Below are 18067 nucleotides of genomic sequence, written 5' to 3' on the forward strand. Positions count from 1 at the left end.
CTCAATCTTTGGGACTGTCGTGCCGTGAACTGATCAAGAGAAGTATATGATTCAGCTCCTGACCAAGATCCCTGCCTGCATGATGAATGGGGAGGGAAGGTGGACGGAACCAGCCATGAATGACAACTCACCCTGGGTCGAGATCATGCAGGCAGGCAGGTGGGCAAAAAATGAGTCTGTTTCATCAGGCATTGTTTAATTTATTCTTAGCTTACTTTCTGCTTTATTTCCAACACAAGCAAAACCAGATGTGTGCAAAAGTCACTCCATACCCAGCTCTATTATGATGCAGCTTCATGCCCATTAAGGTATTCCCATGCCCCTCACAGGGCAGCGTGCATCTGTTGTGGTGCCATCTAATGTCTGTTAGGTGCAAGCTGGCCCACACGTGGCTCCTAGCCAGAACAGTCTACAAGCGACAGCGTGGCCAGAGAGCAGAGACAGGAAGGAGGCCCAGACCTGAGTGTGGGAAGCACAGAACCACAGCAGGATGCTTCTGCTGGCCCCAAATACCTCCACATCAATGCTTTGTGCTCCCTGTTTTCTCTTTTCCTGGATAGCCCCTCCCACCGAAAGTCACAACTGTCTGCTCTTGAGCTTGCATTGAGGGAAGGAAATAATTTAGATAAGCAGAGGGGAAGACAGGCGATGGATCTGGTGGGGCTAAGGCGGAATCCCCCCTCTCCTCTAGAAGGGAGTTGATGGAAAGGGGATCACCATCCAGGAGCCCCCTGCCCCCCAGACAGGAAACATGTGCCAGTAGCAGGCACACCTAGGGCTCTGCAGAGGGTTGGGGAGCATGTCGCCCAGTTTACGCTGCACTGAGCACCGGCTGGAGGAGGAAGGGACCCAGAATGCCATCTGGACACAAGTGCTCCCTTACCACCGGGGCCTGGTCGTCTCAGGCTTTTGTGTCGGCTCAGCCACTCCCTCTACAGATTATGCTGCTCAAGGCAAAGAGGCTTAGGTGGGTCTCCAGGGCAACCGCAGCTCAGGAGCTGGCCCGCCTCCGTGGTTCATCAGGGAAGCTGTGGCTCCAGCCTCCTGGGACACACACACACATACGCGCGCGCGCGCACACACACACACACACACACACACACACGCACACCCCACAAACAACAGCCCAGGCTGGATCTTTCCTCCGGTCTCTTCTCTTGGTAAAACTTCTCGGAGACCCAAAGAGAGGACCCAAAATCCTGAGGCCAGCTGGCAGCAGCAGAGAAGCCGAGGGAGACTAGAGGATGTAGTCTGCCCTGCCCTGCTGTGGCTGCTGAACTTTCTTCTTTTTCCTGAAAACATCCAGACTCTCTCTTCTCCCAGACTGGGAAGCAGAACACAGGCCCCCTGCTGCGACACTGCCCCTGAGCCGAGGCTGACCTCAGAGGTAAGAGGGAGGTCTCCCCAGAAGACACTGTCTTTCCCACCCGCACCCTGGCACAGCTGCACCTTTGGAAGTTAGGGCCGAGGCCTGGAGCTGGGTGGGGTGGCCTCAGAGGGTGTGGCAGACTGGAGAGCATAGAAAGCCATCCACCACCAGGGCCCAGATGGCCACAGGGAGGCCCCTTCAGCCCTCACCAGTTCCACAGGAATTGGCAGCCCCTGCAGCATCCTCGGGGCTATAGCCTGCTCCTTGTGTAAGCCTGTGGGAGGCCTTCGCCTCTGTCTCTTCTGGAACTACAAGTCCCTCGGGGAGGACTCAGTTCCAGCAGGTTCCCTTCTGCCTTTATAGAGCGGACACAGGCCGGGGGGAAGGAAAGCGAAACCCAGATCAGAGACTCTTGCATCGGTTTGTGAACTGTGATTCAAGCACCTCCTAAGTCCAAGGCACAGAGTCAGGCTCTGGGGATGCAGCTGCGCCCAGCGCCTGAGGGTGATGGATGCGCCTCAGTCCCCTCGACCACAGAACAGTCTGTGCGTCCCCGGTAACATGCCCAGGAGAGCCGGGCCGGGCAGATGGGTTCAGGGTGTGGCGCCAGCGAGAAGATCAGGCTTGGAAGGAAAGTCTGGCTGCAGCCAAGGCATGAGGGTCGGTCCCTTCCCACTGTGATCATTCAGACCTGTGTTCACGCCCTCTCCAGGCTGCACCTCTGCCTCAGAATGGGGAGGACTGACTGACATTCACTCATTCACTCAGGAACCGCTTATCTAGGGCCACTGTGTGCAGAAGATTCAACCAGCACAGCTCCCGCCCTTGCAGAGTTCATAGCTGGGTGCGGGAGAGAGAAACACAACCAAAAATGTGAGAAATGTGTTTGCTGGATGCTGTGGTGCTGGGCCCCTGTGCCAGGCCCTGGTGGTCGGGATCAGTGCTCCATGGGTGGGGGCGGTGAGGGGCCGGCTACAGAGAGGAGTTGTTTCTTGAGGGGTTCCTGACAAGTGAGCAGATGTCTGTCAGGTGGGCAGAGGATCCACAGGTCAGGCCCCCTCACACCTGGCTTGGTGGATTACAGGTTATTTTTCTATGATGCCAAAGAGAAATAAGATCAATTTGCAATATGTAAAGTTGGACTTGGGCCTTATCAAACATGGGGCTGGTAGGAAGATTAGCCAGAGAAGCACCTACTCTCTGCCCCTACTGAGAAGTTTCTGTCCAGCCTGAGGTTCTGGGGTCAGCAGAGTCAGCCTGCTGGTGCAGTGAAGCAGCCAGTGCTTTGGGACAGCCTGGCTCAGGTGATGCTCTGTCCCGGGGCCTGCAGATACCCAGCTCAGCTTGAGAGGTGGAGGACCTGGGTGGGATCCCCTGGCCATGGCTCCCTTTGCACTGAGAAATCAGCCTTCCTGGACAAGGTCTGCACGCCCTCACTGGTTGGCTGGAGCCAGCGCGGGGCCTCGGTTCTCACTAGAGGTGAGAGCACTCTCATCCCTGCCACAGGAGATCAGAGCCCTGTTTCTAGCTCCAAGGGCACACCCCACATGGATCCACCATTGAGACATCCCTGGTCCCCCTCTGAGTGCCAACTGCATGGAACCAGAGACTCCTCTTGCCCTTCGGGCACCACGGAGGGTTCTTCTAGCACAGCTAACAAGCCACAGCTGGCAGTGGCGCCTCCCAGGGAGCGCAGGAAAGACTTTATCCTCAGGGGTGTGCAAAATAGGCTGAAAGGAAGGCCCGAGACTGTGTGCGCAGGGGAGGGGGCAAGGAGGAGGAAAGGAGAGAGGAAAGAGAACATCAGAGAAAGGAAGGCCCGAGACTGTGCGCAGGGGAGGGGGCAAGGAGGAGGAAAGGAGAGAGGAAAGAGAACATCAGAGAATGGAAGATAAGGGCCGTGGGTCCGTGATGCCAAGGACAGACACAGAACACACGAGGGCTTCCCTATCATCCGCTCTGCTCTGTAAACCCGAGGCCGCACCACCTGGGCCTCTTGAAACAGGGAGGCTCAGCTCTCCTAGCGCGGTGACCAGAAGCCAGGGCTGGGGAAGGCCAGGAACCAAATTGGGGTCAAGATTACACGAAGCCAGGTGGTCCTTTACTTTGTGTGCCCTGGGCCCCTTTGGGAGTCTGTGAAGCCTGTGAACAATTCTCAGAAAAATGCTTCTAAATGCATAACAGCAAGTTGATTGGGTTACAAAGGAAACAAACTCTATTGAAATGCAGCTCTCCAAAAAAAAAAAAAAACTCAAGGCCGGGCGCAGCGGCGCAAGCCTGTAATCCCAGCACTTTGGGAGGCCAAGGCGGGTGGATCACGAGGTCAAGAGATCGAGACCATCCTGGTCAACAAGGTGAAACCCCGTCTCTACTAAAAATACAAAAAAATTAGCTGGTCATGGTGGCACATGCCTGTAATCCCAGCTACTCAGGAGGCTGAGGCAGAAGAATTGCCTGAACCCAGGAGGCGGAGGTTGCGATGAGCCAAGATCGTTCCATTGCACTCCAGCCTGGGTAACAAGAGCGAAACTCCGTCTCAAAAAAAAAAACAAAAAAACCTCAACAATTTGTGATACAGTAATACGTGTGCTTCCCTATCAACATGTGAAGTAATAAGCCTAGTAGCAAGTCTAATACATGTCACGATTTCACAGTAGTGATGAGCATACCTGATAATTCAAGAATAACGACTTTAAAGTGTGTGAAAAATCTCTGACTTCTGCAGGAGATAAAGCCACTGGGCTACTGATACTGTGATCCATAGCCCTCATTCCCAACTGAAGGAAAGACCAACTTCTGCAGGAGATAAAGCCACTGGGCTACTGATGCTGTGGTCCATAGCCCTCATTCCCAACTGCAGGAAAGACCAACTTCTGCAGGAGATAAAGCCACTGGGCTACTGATACTGTGATCCATAGCCCTCATTCCCAACTGAAGGAAAGACCACATTTCGGTTAAAGGTTAGTGGAAATAAAATGACTTTTTTCCCCATCCAAGTTCATAAATCTCTTAATCTTCCCTAGGACCCCAGGGTAAGAATCTGCACTAAGCCACAATGGTAGCCACTGATCCAGGTGAACCAGCTTCTTGTTAGCTTATAAAAATAAAACAGTTACACAGACGTGACATCACTGGATTTTCGCAGTAACTTGAAGTAACTGAGAAATGTCTGCCCAGACTGAGAGTCTTTATTATTCCCTTATAGACTGGGGAAGCTGGGGCTTGGGCCAATGAATGTGACTTGGACACAGGCAGCATACACGCTAAGGGAAGGGAAGGGTGTAGGGACTGAATTCCGGTTTTCTGTGCTGAAGGCTGCGCCGTCTCCTGAAGCCCAGCCTGCTCCACCTGAGCTGGTGATGAAGTGAAGGCGGAGTGGGGGCGCAGCCAGGCCTCCAGCATGCATCTGAGGTCAACAGCAGTGGAGGCGGTGAGTGGGGGTGAGAGTGGGGAGGGCCCTCCAGCATGCATCTGAGGTCTACAGCAGTGGAGGCGGTGAGTGGGGGTGAGAGTGGGGAGGGCCCCCCAGCATGCATCTGAGGTCAAAAGCAGTGGAGGCGGTGAGTGGGGGTGAGAGTGGGGAGGGCGCTGGACCCCAGGCCCCAGACTCTGTGGAGGGAATATGGGGAGAGGGAACGGAAGGCATCTGTTGAGGGACAGCAGCAACCGTGTCCCCACCCAGGCTCCCAGAGGGAGGAGGGCAACAGCCCAAAGATTCTCACTGCGGACCCCGAGGTGGATGGAGGTCTTAGCAAGCAGGGCCCAGCCCATGCTCCTAGCTGGCTTTCATTCCTTTTCTTCTCGCTTTGTGTCATCATTGGATTTGGTCATCTGTCTCCTCTCCACAGGGTCTTCACCTCTTTCCAGGTGGGCTTTTTGTTTTTGTTTTTGTTCTTGAGACAGTTTTGCTATGTCGCCCAGGCTAGAGTGCAGTGGCGCTGCCTTGGGTCACTGCAGCCTCCACCTCCCGAGTTCAAGCAGTTCTCATTCCTCAGCCTCCCGAGTAGCTGGGATTACAGGCGCCCGCCACCACACCTGGCTAATTTTTGTATTTTTAGCAGAGATGGGGTTTTACTATATTGGCCAGGCTGGTCTCAAATTCCTGGCCTCAAGTGATCCACCTGCCTCGGCCTCCCAAAGTGCTGGGATTACAGGTGGGAGCCACCACTCCTGGCCTTCGGTGAACTTTTTAGCCACTTGATTGTGTCATAAAAATTACAACCCCTGCTTACTGCACAGGATTTTTATAGTTTACTGAATGTTTCCACATACTGTCTTTCACCCAAGTCTCAGAGGAACCCTGGGGAGTGGGCTGAGCTGGTGTCTTTTTTTTTTTTTTTTTTTTTTGAGATGGAGTTTCGCTCTTTTTACCCAGGCTGGAGTGCAATGGCTTGATCTTGGCTCACCGCAACCTCCACCTCCTGGGTTCAGGCAATTCTCCTGCCTCAGCCTCCTGAGTAGCTGGGATTACAGGCACATGCCACCATGCCCAGCTAATTTTTGTATTTTTAGTAGAGACGGGGTTTCACCTTGTTGACCAGGATGGTCTCAATCTCTTGACCTCGTGATCCACCCGCCTTGGCCTCCCAAAGTGCTGGGATTACAGGCCTGAGTCACCGCGCTGGGCTGAGCTGGTGTCTTAACACCACTGTTTAAATGCAGAAACCAAGGCCTCGCTGGTTAATGAGCTGTAATGTTATGCAGAGAATAGTGGGCAGGCACTTCCTGGGCACACCCTGCATGGACTGTGCAGCCAAAGCCCAGGAGTGCCCTTCTGCTCAGGACACCTGTGCCTTTGGCGGCATGGCAATAGCTTGTCTGCTTGTTTTCCTCCCTCTCTTGAGTGTATACTCCTGAGGGAGTCCCAGCACCTAGCACAGCAACAGGCGTACCCGCCCTGTGTTTGCTGAACGAGTGAGTGGATGAGGACTCAGCCCCACTTCAGTCTCCAGACCCTAGATGCCCCACACGCTCCACTGTGCCAGCCCTTGATGCCCAGGCTCGTGGGTGGAGAAAGGCACAGCAGCGGAAATCAGCAGAACCGGAACTGCAGGCAGGGGTCCCAGGGAACAAAGCAGGCCGTCAGGTAGAGCAAATCAGGAAGGCTTCCTGCACAAGTGAGTTTTGAGGTAGGGTCTTTCCAACTTTTAGACTATGAATATGCATAAACATGCAGAAAAGTGCAATAAATATCCATCAACGCCCCCCAGATACAACAATTGCTAGTATTTTGTCATATTTGCCCTTGAAGGGGCCAAGGGCTTGGCCCTCTGAAGATTCACTGAAAAATCGACTCCAGAAAGGCTGATAAATTGGAGAAAAGGCATACAAATTTATAATGAATGTGTACATGGGGAGAATCACAGAGGAACTGCTCACCCCACACTGGGGATCGGAAGCTTCTATACCATCCTGGCAAAGCAGGTTATGGGAGGGGAGGAAGAGCAGTTCTGGCGAGAGGATTACTGGGGAGAATGAATGGGTCAGGGAACAGGAATGAGCCATTGTACCTGTGAGAGGGTCTGTTCAGGTGGGGTCATTCTCGGTCTTCAGGAAGGGAAGAGGCCGTGATTGTATAGTGGGTAGTTCTCTGCGTTGTGGCCACAGCAACCTCAGTTCGTATCCGAGTCACGGCACCAAAAAAAAAAGGAAGGGAAGAAAAAAACCATTGTTCCCTTTGGTGGGTCTGGATCTTAGACAGATACAGGTTTTTGGAGGGACAGTGGTCCCGGGGAGGGCCAGAGAGACCATGAGGCTTCTTCAGTTCAGCGTGTCCAAATGCCGTATCTTGGTATATTGGTTTCTGAGCCCCAACACCCTATTTATTGGGTGTGTGTATATATATTTATGTAATGTTTTCTGAACTATTTGAATCTAAGATGCTGTAGACACCCATAAACACTTTAGCACCTCCTAAGACTGAGCTATTGGCCAATATTCCACACGGATCCTTTTCTTTGGAGATGGAGTTTTGCTCTTGTCGCCCAGGCTGTAGTGCAGTGGTGCAATCTCAGCTCACTGTAACCTCCGCCTCTTAGGTTCAAGTCATTCTCTTGCCTCAGTCTCCCAAGTAGCTGGGATTACAGGCACATGCCATCACTCCTGGCTAATTTTTGTATTATTAGTAGAGATGGGGTTTCACCATGTTGGCCAGGTTAGTCTCAAACTCCTGACCTCAGGTGATCCACCCACCTCACCCTCCCAAAGTGCTGGGATTACAGACATCAGCCACTGCCCCCCGCCCCATGGATCGTTTTCTAACATCCAGCTCATATTCAAATTTCCTTAATTATCCTAATTTTGTTTTTTTAGTTGGAGTCTCATTCTGTCACCCAGGCTGGAGTACAGTGTGGCACGATCTCAGCTCACTGCAACCTCTGCCTCCTGGGTTCAAGCAATTCTCCCACCTGAGCCTCTCAAGTAACTTGGATTACAGGTGCCCGCCACCATGCCTGGCTAATTTTTGTATTATTTGTAGAGACAGGGTTTCACTGTGTCGGCAAGGCTGGTCTCGAACTCCTGACCTCAAGTAATCTACCCTCCTCAGCCTCCTAAAGTGCTGTGATTACAGGTGTGAGCCACCACACCCAGCCCTTTTTTCTTAAAAAAATAAATAAGTAAAAATAAAATAAAATAAATATAAAGGAGGGGCTCTTTCCTGACTTGATAAAGGGTCTTTCCACTTTTTTTTCTAGATGGGGGTCTCACTCTGTCACCCGGGCTGGAGTGCAGGGTCATGATCTCAGCTCACTGCCACCTTTACCTCCCAGGCTCAAGTTATCCTCTAACCTCACATTCCCAGATAGTTGAGACTACAGGCACGTGCCGCCACATCCAACTAGTTTTTTATATTTTTGGTAGAGATGGAATTTCACTATGTTGCCCAGGCTGGTCTTGAACTCCTGAACTCAGGCCTCGCAAAGTGCTGGGATGAGCCATCATGCCTGGCCTATCCTAATTTTTAAAAACAAGGATTCAATCAGCGCTCATGCATTTGAGGCAGGTGTAAGTGCCGTTGACTGAGTAGGAAGCGTTTGTCACGGGAAGCTCTGAGGTCACTATGGCACCGCCACTCTCCAGGTGGTGAGCCAAGTTTGGGGGCCTCGAGGCTTCAACTGAGGAGTTGGCTCTGCCACAGTGGTGAATTAGAGCCAGGCGGTATAGAAAATTGTGCCAGACACTCAGCGAAGGTCGCTTTTGCTGTAATTTAACAGACTCCCTGCAGGCACCGCGTCCTTCCCAGTCTCAGCTGTGGGTCAGGTTCTGGGGATACCCTTGGATGAGGCAGCCCCTCTGGAGTCTGTCTGGCTTGCCCACCTGCCTCTCTGTTCCCATTTTTCCTCCCTCTGTCTCTCCCTCCCTCCTTTGCCCTTAAGAACTTAATCAGACCCACTGAAGAGCCTCCTGGGGGAGCAGCTGGCACCAGGACAGAAATAGCACCAGCAGAAATCTTGTCTCTGCCAAAGCCTCCAGTCCTGGCCAGAGTTGCAGGGAGTGAGGGGTTGGGGAAGAGATGACTCAGAACACCTTCCTCCCCTGTGAGACCCTACATCTGGGCCAAAGAGGCTCAGAGCCCACAGAATTTAGGACTCAGGAGGGATTTCCCCACTCAGCCCCTGCCATCTGAAGCTGGGGGAGGCGGGTGACAAAGCACCTTCTCTAGAGGCCAGCTCAGGTGAGGAGCCGTAAGCCTAGGGAAGCAGGACCCCACACAGGCTGCACCCGGGCTTGCTTCTGGTCTCACTCTGCCTCAAGGTGAGGAGTCTAGGGGTTCAGGAGACATGCCACCCTGTGGGCACTCCCCTTCCAGGTCGGGCTTAGGGACTGAAATCAGAATTCCTTGCCAGACAGTCACCCGCCCACTTCCCCACAGAAGGGGCCACTGAGCAGGGCAGGTGGCAGTGCCAGCGAGCAATGCTAATTCACAGGGTGGCAAAGAGGTGGCTGGTTGTGGGGGTGTGGTTGGGCCTTGGAGGTGGAGACTGGGGTGTCCCCATGCATGTTTGCAAGGCCCCTTACCATGTGAGTGAAGCAGAGGTGGGAAGAGAGGCAGGCAGGCTGGGGGCCAGGAGCTGTCCCTACCCGACTCTATGTGCCAGAAAAGAACTCTGAGGAGTCCAAGAATGCTGTCTGAATCTCACCCTCCATGTTGTCAGGAAGGTGTAGTTGACAAGGAAGGAAATGGCACATGCTTTATTTCACAGTTCGTTAGCTTACGTGGCCATGGCATGGATATTCTGAAGTCCATTTAACCTGGAGGCAAAAGTTATCTTCAGTGTCTCCCATTATCTTCAGTGTCCCACATTTCTCTTGGCCACAGGAGAGCCCTCCATTCCCAAGCCACTCTCTTGCAATCTTCTTTCAGCTCAAATGCAAAACCAGATTAAGAAGAAAAAAAGCTCCTAAGGAGCTTGGAAAAATGCCCTCATGTTCAGGGTCAGGTCAGGTCAGGTCTGTGGGGCTTGTTCCTTGATCCAGCCATATGGCTTCTCCATCACTGATTCATTCCTTTCTTCGGGCACTCATTCATTCATTTGCTATTATTAAGTGCCTACTGACTACGTGCCCAGCAGCAGGGATGGAAAGGTGAATAAGGCACAGGCCCTGTCCACATACCACACCAGGGTCAGGGAGGTAGGCAGTCACACTCCGTAAAGTGCTCTTGAGCTATGAAAAACACCTCTGCAGCCAGGTGTGGTGGCTCATGCCTGTAATCCCAGCACTTTGGGAAGCCAAGGCGGGTGGATCACGAGGTCAGGAGTTTAAGACCAACCTGACCAACACGGTGAAACCCCATCTCTACTAAAAATACAAAATATTAGCTGGGTGTGGTGGTGCACACCTGTAATCCCAGCTACTCAGGAGGCTGAGGCAAGAGGCAGGAGAATGGCTTGAACCCAGGAGGTGGAGGTTACAGTGAGCCCATATTGCACCACTGCACTCCAGCGTGGGTGACAGAGCGAGACTCCATCTCAAAAAAAATAAAATAAAAAAGAAAATGAAAAACATCTGTGCAGAATGCAGTCAAGGGTCAAGGTAGAGAGTGGCCACATCTACCTGGGAGGTGAGAAGGTCAGGAAAAGCTTCCGAGGGTGCTGACCCTAGACCTGGTCTCCACGAAGAATGGGCAGGCATTTCAGGCAGAGGGAGGAACACTGACAAAGGCATGGAGCTGTGAAATGGTCCCGCACGTTGAGTAGCTCTTGCAGGAACGAGTGACTAAGCCTGCTTGTAGTACTTTTCAGTGGCTACACTATTCACTCTTTTGGTGCTGAGCATCGACCTAAGCCATATACTTTTAAAAAGACTCCAGGGAAAGTGACATATTAAGTTACAGTTACAGCCCTTGTGCCTGATGGAATCCTTTAGCCTTAGGCAGAGGCTCCTGGTGCTCACGGCTCTCTAGCCATAACACCCCCAACCCTGCGCTCCTACCCCACAGTATGCACAGCACTGCCCAGCTCCTTTATTCTGGACACATAAAGCAGGTAAGGGCTGAAAAGTAAACCTCTAGCTGCTATTGACCCCAGGAGCAGGGTCTAATGGTCCATTCTTCCATCCCAACCTCCCAGGGAGGGGTCAGCTGTGTAATCTGAACCCTCCATTGGTGATAGGCTTAGGTTGAGTGGAGAATGAAAGTTTTCAGATTTTTTTCTTTTTTTTTTTTTTGAGATGGAGTCTTGTTCCGTCACCCAGGCTGGAATGCACTGGCACCGTCTCAGCTCACTGAAACCTCCGCCTCCCCAGTTCAAGTGATTCTCCTGTCTCAGCCTCCTGAGTAGCTGGGACTACAGGCATGTGCCACCACGCCCAGCTAATTTTTGTATTTTTAGTAGTGATGGGGTTTTACCGTGTTGGCCAGGCGGGCCTCAAACTGCTGATCTCAGATGATCCGCCCACCTTGGCCTCCCAAAGTAGCTGGGATTACAGGCATGAGCCACCATGCCTGGCCTGTTTTCAGATTTCTTAATTCCGATGGTTGCTAAAGGAGTTGGTCATTCAAATCTCCAATGGGAAGTAGGGATTTAGCTGTGGCCTTCCAGAAAGCTGCTGCTACCCCATCGTAATGTTCCCTCTGTGCCTGATTCTCTACCTTAAAAATTCATTTCTCTGGGTTATGCATTGGGGTGCAGGGTGGTGGTGGGAGAGTGGCCTAAAAATGCATGTGTCCTCCAGAGGTGACACCTACGTCATCACCATGCTGTTGAGACTGAGCTCATCTGACCTCTTTCTCTGCATCCGAAGGGTCTAAGCAGGGACAGGATCATTGGTGCATGGAAGTGGGGGCTTCTTGGAGGGAGGAAGGTGCAGAAAGGGAAGTGGGGTACCTTGAAGACCCACTTCAGGCTTTAGCTCGGGAATGTCATTTCCCTTCACTGTTGTTAGAAGCACAGACCACATCTGACAGGTCACAGAGTAGATAATTCACCCATTCATTCATTCATTCATTCATCTATTCAGTCAGTCCTTTATCAAATCTGTATTGAGCAGGCCCGTTTGGGGGCTCCATGATGAGTTAGGGTAGCTGCTGTCATACCTCCTGCTCCACTTAGCTGTCTCACCTTGTGCTATGGCTGAATCCTCCCTCCACCTGGGACCCCTTCTCCATCAGACCATGAGTCTGAAGCTCACAGTCACCTCTCAGCCTGTTCTGGCCCCTTTCACCATCTAGGATCACTCCTTCCCCTCTTACATCAGTGCTGACTCTATGCTTCACCAGAATTCCCTCTCTCCATTGATGTCAACGCATTTACTCATCAAATCTTGCATCTTCTGGAGAGCAGGATCCTGGGATCCTTTCATGTTTGTGTCCCTCCACAGATGTGTACACAGTGCTTGATTAATGCTGAATGGGTGAATGAATGAATGGTGGGTATGTTGGATTTCTTCAGGTTAATGTCAACCCCATATGGTTCCAAGTGTCCTTCATCAATAAGCTGGAGGCATTTAGAAACTGAGAGTGTTTTCCTGGTACACTGACACAGGATGCATCTGTCCTGAGTGTATGTGTGTGTGTTCTTTTAGATTAACATAGGATGTATCTGTTCTGAGTGTGTGTGTGTGTGTGTGTGTGTATGAGAGAGAGAGAGAGAGAGAGAGAGTGTGTGTGTGTGTGTTCCCCTTAAATCATAGGGAAAGCTTGTGCTTGGCCGTAGTCAGTATGTTTCCTGCTTTGTTGGGAGTTAGTGGGGATTCAGAAGGCCATTTCTCTGGGCACAGTCCTGGGGATGCTTTAAGGATTGTTATAACTGTTAGAGTCTCTGACTTTTACATGATCTTACAGTATACCAAGTTTATTCACAACTGCTTCTCACAACAGCCCTATCTTGTCTTACAGAATTAGAAATGATTGTCCACACCTACTTGAGGCCACTCAGCTGTGAGGGCAGAGCAGGTCTTTTCCCCTGGGTCTCAGCTCTCCTCCCTCCCCCTTGGGTTCCCAGGTTCCCCACCCTAACTAACAGAGGGGCCCAGGAAAGGCACACACCTGTTCTGTCTCAGCAGGACCAGGGGCCATGTCCCTCATCTCATGGCTTCGGTGGAACGAGGCCCCATCCCGGCTGTCCTCCAGGAGCCCTGCTGAGATGGTGCTGGAGACACTTATGATGGAGCTGACGGGGCAGATGCGAGAGGCTGAGAGGCAGCAGCGGGAGCGCAGCAATGTGGTCAGGAAGGTCTGCACTGGTGTGGACTACAGCTGGCTGGCCAGCACACCCCGACCCACCTATGACCTCAGCCCCAGTGAACGGCTGCAGCTGGAGGATGTCTGCATCAAGATCCACCCATCCTACTGTGGGCCTGCCATCCTCAGGTGAGCGTTGGGAGGGGGAACCCTGTTGGGCTGCAGGCTCCAGGAAAGCTGCAGTGGCAGGGGCCTGAGGCCACCATGACTAGAGCCAGAAAGCCTGGATGACCTAGTTATCTGTTAGAAGGAGCAAGAGGGGAAAAGGAATCTGAAAGAGACCAGGAATGCTGGGCTAGGGTTAGAGTCCAGCAGGAGGCAGGAGGCAGCTCCTGGAGGCGTGTGAGTTTTGATTCATGAGAACACAATGCCTTTGAGTTTCTCTTCTCGTGCCCAAATTGTCATTGTCCTGGATTTTAATTTACCTGGCTTCTTTTCTTTCATTAGTTATTATCTTCTTGGAGAAATTTTCCCAGATGTCTCTCCAAAATCGGATTCTTAATTATCCTAGCTTATGTTAGCTTTCACACTAGTCTGCCCACAGGTGAGTGAGCGTGCGTGTGTGTGTGAGAGAGAGGGAGAGAGTGTGTGTGTATATAGGAAAAGTTCAGACAGAACCCTGGGGCACTGCTTGGGTACAACAGTGTTCCTGAATGTAAACGTGACCTTACTGAAGTTGTGACCACATGGTCCTGTCTCAGAAGGATTGGTGCTGATGTCAAAGAAGCATTGGATAATTTCCAAATCATTCAAGTTCTTCATCTACACTTCTTTCTGTAAAGGAATATGAATCAAAACATCTTAAAATTCCTGTTAGTCTCCCAAAATCTTCCCTCACCAACATATGCATTAATTGTACACCTTTTTCTTTGAAATTGCCTTTAAAGCTCCTCTCCTTCAGCCCTGTTCACCTTCTTCAGCCCCATCCACATTCCTTGTTTTTCATAGTTGCTTTCACCACCCCTCCCCTTTCTTCATCCGGGCGGAGAACCTCACCCTCCTCCAGTTTTCTGATTCTGCACTGCAGAAGCCTCCCAAAGTGTATCTATTCCAGAAGCACCTGGGGACAGGGGTGGGTCATGGGATGGAGCTGCTGATGAGGGAATCTGGGCTAGCAAATCAATCCTCAAAAGTGAGCGGGAAGGCTGGGTATACATAGGTCATGATTTTCCTGGCTCATTTCCCATCTCATGTCACTGCTGAGAAGACTGAGAAGTCCTGACTCTCAATCTGGTGGAGGAAGTCTGGTATTAAATAGACTTGCTGACCTAACTCATGAGCTCTAAGCAGAGCTAGCCTAGGCAGAGCAAACAGCTTGGGAAAACACACAGCCCCCGGGAGAACCTGGGACATGTGGGGGCCACAAGTGATTCTTCCCAGCTGATGTGCAGGGTCTTCTGGGGAAGTATCAGGGGACCCCTGTGCATGGCAAACAGCTCACCTGGAAGGAATATCACAGGGGCAGTGACATCATCAGATATATGTTTCAGAAAGATCATGCTGGCCAGTGGGTAAAGAGACAGGAGAGGCTTAGCCAGAAGGCCTCGCATCAGTAAGGCTGCCACAGCAAAGGACTCCCCTTAACGCTCTGTCATCAACAACCTTAGGTAAGTGTCAGGATCTTTACACACCTTAGTTCATTATAGCTCACAAAAAGGCCGCTATCATCTCAGATTACAGACGAGGAGGCTGAGGCCCACGGAGGCCAGAAGTGGCAGAGCTGGGTTTTGAACTCAGGATTGGTTGAAGCAGTAGCAACGTGGGGTGGTTCCTGATGCGCTTCAGGAGCAGGGTAGAGTGGGCAAACTGGCCACCAGGATGTACGGGCAGCCCCTGGGGTTAGACACCCGGGGTGCCAGGCTCGCTGTTGCGGGTGAATGGTCCCACGCGCCCTCCCCTCCCGCCCAGGTTCCGGCAGCTGCTGGAGGAGCAGGAGCCAGAGGTGCAGGAGGTGTCCGGGCTTTTCCGCTCGGTGCTGCAGGAGGTCCTGGAGAGGATGAAGCAGGAGGAGGAGGCCCATAAGCTGACGCGCCAGTGGAGCCTGCGGCCCCGCGGCAGCCTGGCCACCTTTAAGACCCGCGCGCGCATCTCCCCCTTCGCCAGCGACATCCGGACCATCTCCGAGGACGTGGAGAGGGACACGCCGCCGCCGCTGCGGTCCTGGAGCATGCCCGAATTCCGGGCTCCCAAAGCTGACTGACCCCTGCCGCTCCCCTGCCCAGAAGTGGAGCCGTCTACAGGGGCATGATAGGCTGGTGACCGGGGCGCCGGGCCCTGGAACCTCCCCACCTAGCCCTGACGAGGAGACGGAAACCCCAGGCGGCCCCATACCAAGACGCTGCTGTACAATGAAGCAATTCCCCGGCCCACCCTCTTCCTCTGGCCACAAAGCCGAGTTAGGTCCTAGAGCAGCACCGCCCTCGCCCTCGCCCTCGCCCTCTCCTGTAGCCTGCAGGAGCACCCCTTCCCAAACTGGCAGATTCAAGACCTTGGAAGACAGACCATTGCCCCGTCCTCATCTCCTGCTTCTGCCTAAAAGGGGAGAGTTGCCCTACCTTTTTACAAGACCTAGAGTCTTACCCCAGTTTCAGGGATGTCCCATTCACTCCCCTACCCCCATCCCCAATGATCAGGGACCTGTTTAATGGTATCCATTCTCGCTAGTGACTGGCTGAGCTCACCACTGCAGGTGGGTCACAGCCTCACGGACAGGTACAGCTGGAAGCGACCAGAGAGACAATTAGATCCACTCTCTTTAGCTAGTAAATTCGGAAATTGAGGCTCAGAGAGGAACACTTCTTCCACCTTTAACTGTAGCCAGCTCCTCATGAACAGTGAGATTGTTCCTGCATGAATAGTGTCTGTTCCTGAGTCTGGAATCCTGGGCTGGGATGGGACAGGTCCAAAGGATACATCTCTACCTACCTGTGGCCTGATCTATCTCTTACCTTGGCACTGGGATGAGGGTCTAAGCTGCTCTCCAGAAGTGTAGCTAGGGGTGGAGGCAGGTTACTCATTACCCCATGCCACAGTGTCATCAGATGGGCTATGGCCAGTGCCTAGCAGCTTCTTCCAGAGGCCTTCAGACGCTGCTCTAAAGAGCCCAGATTTTTCAATTCCAGGATTCCCCCTTCTGCAGCTGGTCACACTTGCTCTCTGACTTTCTCCAGGAAGTGATGCCCAAAGCCCTGACTGACCATGAGGCACCTGAGTGAAATGTTCTAGAAGAGCTTCCTGCAGACTTCACTGTCCTTCCCTTTTCTAACATGGTTAGGCCTTGAGGATGGGCATGTGAATTACCCAATGTGTGGATCACTCGTGGAAAATCTGGAAGGCCAGGAGGCCTTCCCGCCTTCCCATACACTCAGGGGTTGAAGTGGAGTATAAAGGGGATGGGTGGGGAAAGTGTCTACCCTCAACTACCAGTGCACATGCAGAAAATGCAAGTGGATCTTAATAGTAGCCTAAATAAAATGCCAGGAGGAGATATAATCAACAGAGAGTTGGGCGGGGCCAGAATCTCTGTATTCCCTCAGTGGAAAAAGGTTTTTTTTGAATGATTTGGTTTTGAATGATTTTCACTGGAATCTGGACAGAGAATCATAGGATGGTGGAAAACCTCTGATCCAACACTATCAAGGTGGAAGAGTTGATTGGCTTATTAATATAATTGGTAGAGGTTGAGAATCATTTAAAATATACATGTTAAACATCTTACATATTTTATTTGAAGACATAAAAAGTTCACTTGATTGCCAAACTTTTTTTTTTTTTGAGATGGAGTCTTGCTCTGTCACCCAGGCTGGAGTGCAGTGGCACAATCTTGGCTCATTACAACCTCCACCTCCTGGGTTCAAGCGATTCTCCTGCCTCAGCCTCCCAAGTAGTTGGAACTACAGGTGTGCGTCACCATGGCTGGCTAATTTTTGTATTTTTAGTAGAGATGGGGTTTCGCTATGTCGGCCAGGCTGGTCTCAAACTCCTGACATTGTGATCCACTCTCCTTGGCCTCCCAAAGTGCTGGAATTATAGGCGTGAGCCACCAGGCCCAGCCACCAAACTTTTGATTAGGTGCAAGCTGTGCTTTTTTGTGACCTGTATGTTTTGTCTGGTGGGAGTCCTACACTTACGTTTTCTTGGTTTGTACTTCAATCATAACAGTAAGAACAACTGGCATAAAAGAATTCTGGAACAAGCAGAAGTGACCCTTGGTAAGCAGACAGCTCAGCTGGTAGGGGCAAAAGTGTTGGGGAGAATTAGAAAAAGGTCTCCATACTGTGGGCTTTCTGGGTGCCCTGGATGTGGGTCAGCAGATGTTTTAGAGGAAATGGTTAACCTGGAGGGAGATTCAAAGGCGGCTGGATAAGAGAATATCTATTTTTCTTCCCTATCACCCTACACATACGTATTCTCTCCAAAGAAAGGGAAGACCTGAGGCTTTCAACGTGGTGTTCTTTTTTGAGTTTAAGTAACTGGCTGCCAATGAAAACCTTTCCTGCCGACTGCAGGCATGTGGACAGAACCCACCAGCCCCCTCGACACTGGTTGTCCTACTACAGGTAATCCCAGCTGGTGGCTCTCAAAGTCATGAGGGTCCAGAAGTTGTTCCTCTGGATTCAGGTTGTTAAAGGGACTAATGATGTCTGCCTCCATTTCTATTTTTAAAAACTCACTAACCACAAATGAAAGAACAAAAAGTTTGAGAGTGTCCTTGTAAGTATTTGATGAGTGGCTGGTGGTATTTTGGAGGGGACAAGTTGAGCATGTTTAAGACTGCCACAGACAGCCTGTTTGCACCCAGATCACCACCTCTAGCCACTAGAGGGAGTGGGTGAGAGGCTTGGACTACTTGGTGACTACAATTTTTTTTTTTTAGCTTATTATGAAAATTTTCAAACACACGAAAAAGTAGAGGGAAAGTTTAAGAAGCCCCATAAGGTTTAATGGTTACTAACATTTGGCCATATTTTATTTTTGTGTGTGGAGTATTTTAAGATAAATCCCAAGATGTTGTG

General features: G+C 51.5%; 1 protein-coding gene across 6 annotated transcripts; it reads left to right on the plus strand.

Moving 5' to 3' along the window:
• The first annotated feature begins 1105 nt into the window (after positions 1–1105).
• Positions 1106–15907, plus strand: RD3 (RD3 regulator of GUCY2D). Of its 6 annotated transcripts, XM_035281293.3 has the most exons (5): positions 1106–1387; positions 4095–4329; positions 4684–4799; positions 12875–13181; positions 14961–15907. In XM_035281293.3, exons 4-5 carry the CDS (start codon positions 12886–12888, stop codon positions 15250–15252), a joined length of 588 nt encoding a protein of 195 aa, XP_035137184.1. In that variant the 5' UTR covers positions 1106–1387; positions 4095–4329; positions 4684–4799; positions 12875–12885; the 3' UTR covers positions 15253–15907. The 6 variants fall into 6 exon arrangements, with proteins under 6 accessions (XP_035137184.1, XP_017822016.1, XP_035137186.1 ...); XM_017966527.4 differs by lacking the exon at positions 4684–4799; XM_035281295.3 differs by lacking the exons at positions 4095–4329; positions 4684–4799 and having other exon boundaries at positions 12872–13181.
• The last annotated feature ends 2160 nt before the right edge of the window (positions 15908–18067 follow it).

This window comes from Callithrix jacchus, chromosome 19 (assembly GCF_049354715.1).
Source record: "Callithrix jacchus isolate 240 chromosome 19, calJac240_pri, whole genome shotgun sequence".
Classification (NCBI taxonomy): Eukaryota; Metazoa; Chordata; class Mammalia; order Primates; family Cebidae; genus Callithrix; species Callithrix jacchus.

Excerpts from the sequence above, each read along its gene's own strand:
- RD3 (XM_035281293.3), top strand. The coding sequence starts at position 12,886 with ATGTCCCTCATCTCATGGCTTCGGTGGAACGAGGCCCCATCCCGGCTG. Across the intron at positions 13,182-14,960 it reads TGTGGGCCTGCCATCCTCAG|GTTCCGGCAGCTGCTGGAGG; the intron begins GTGAGCGTTGGG and ends CCTCCCGCCCAG.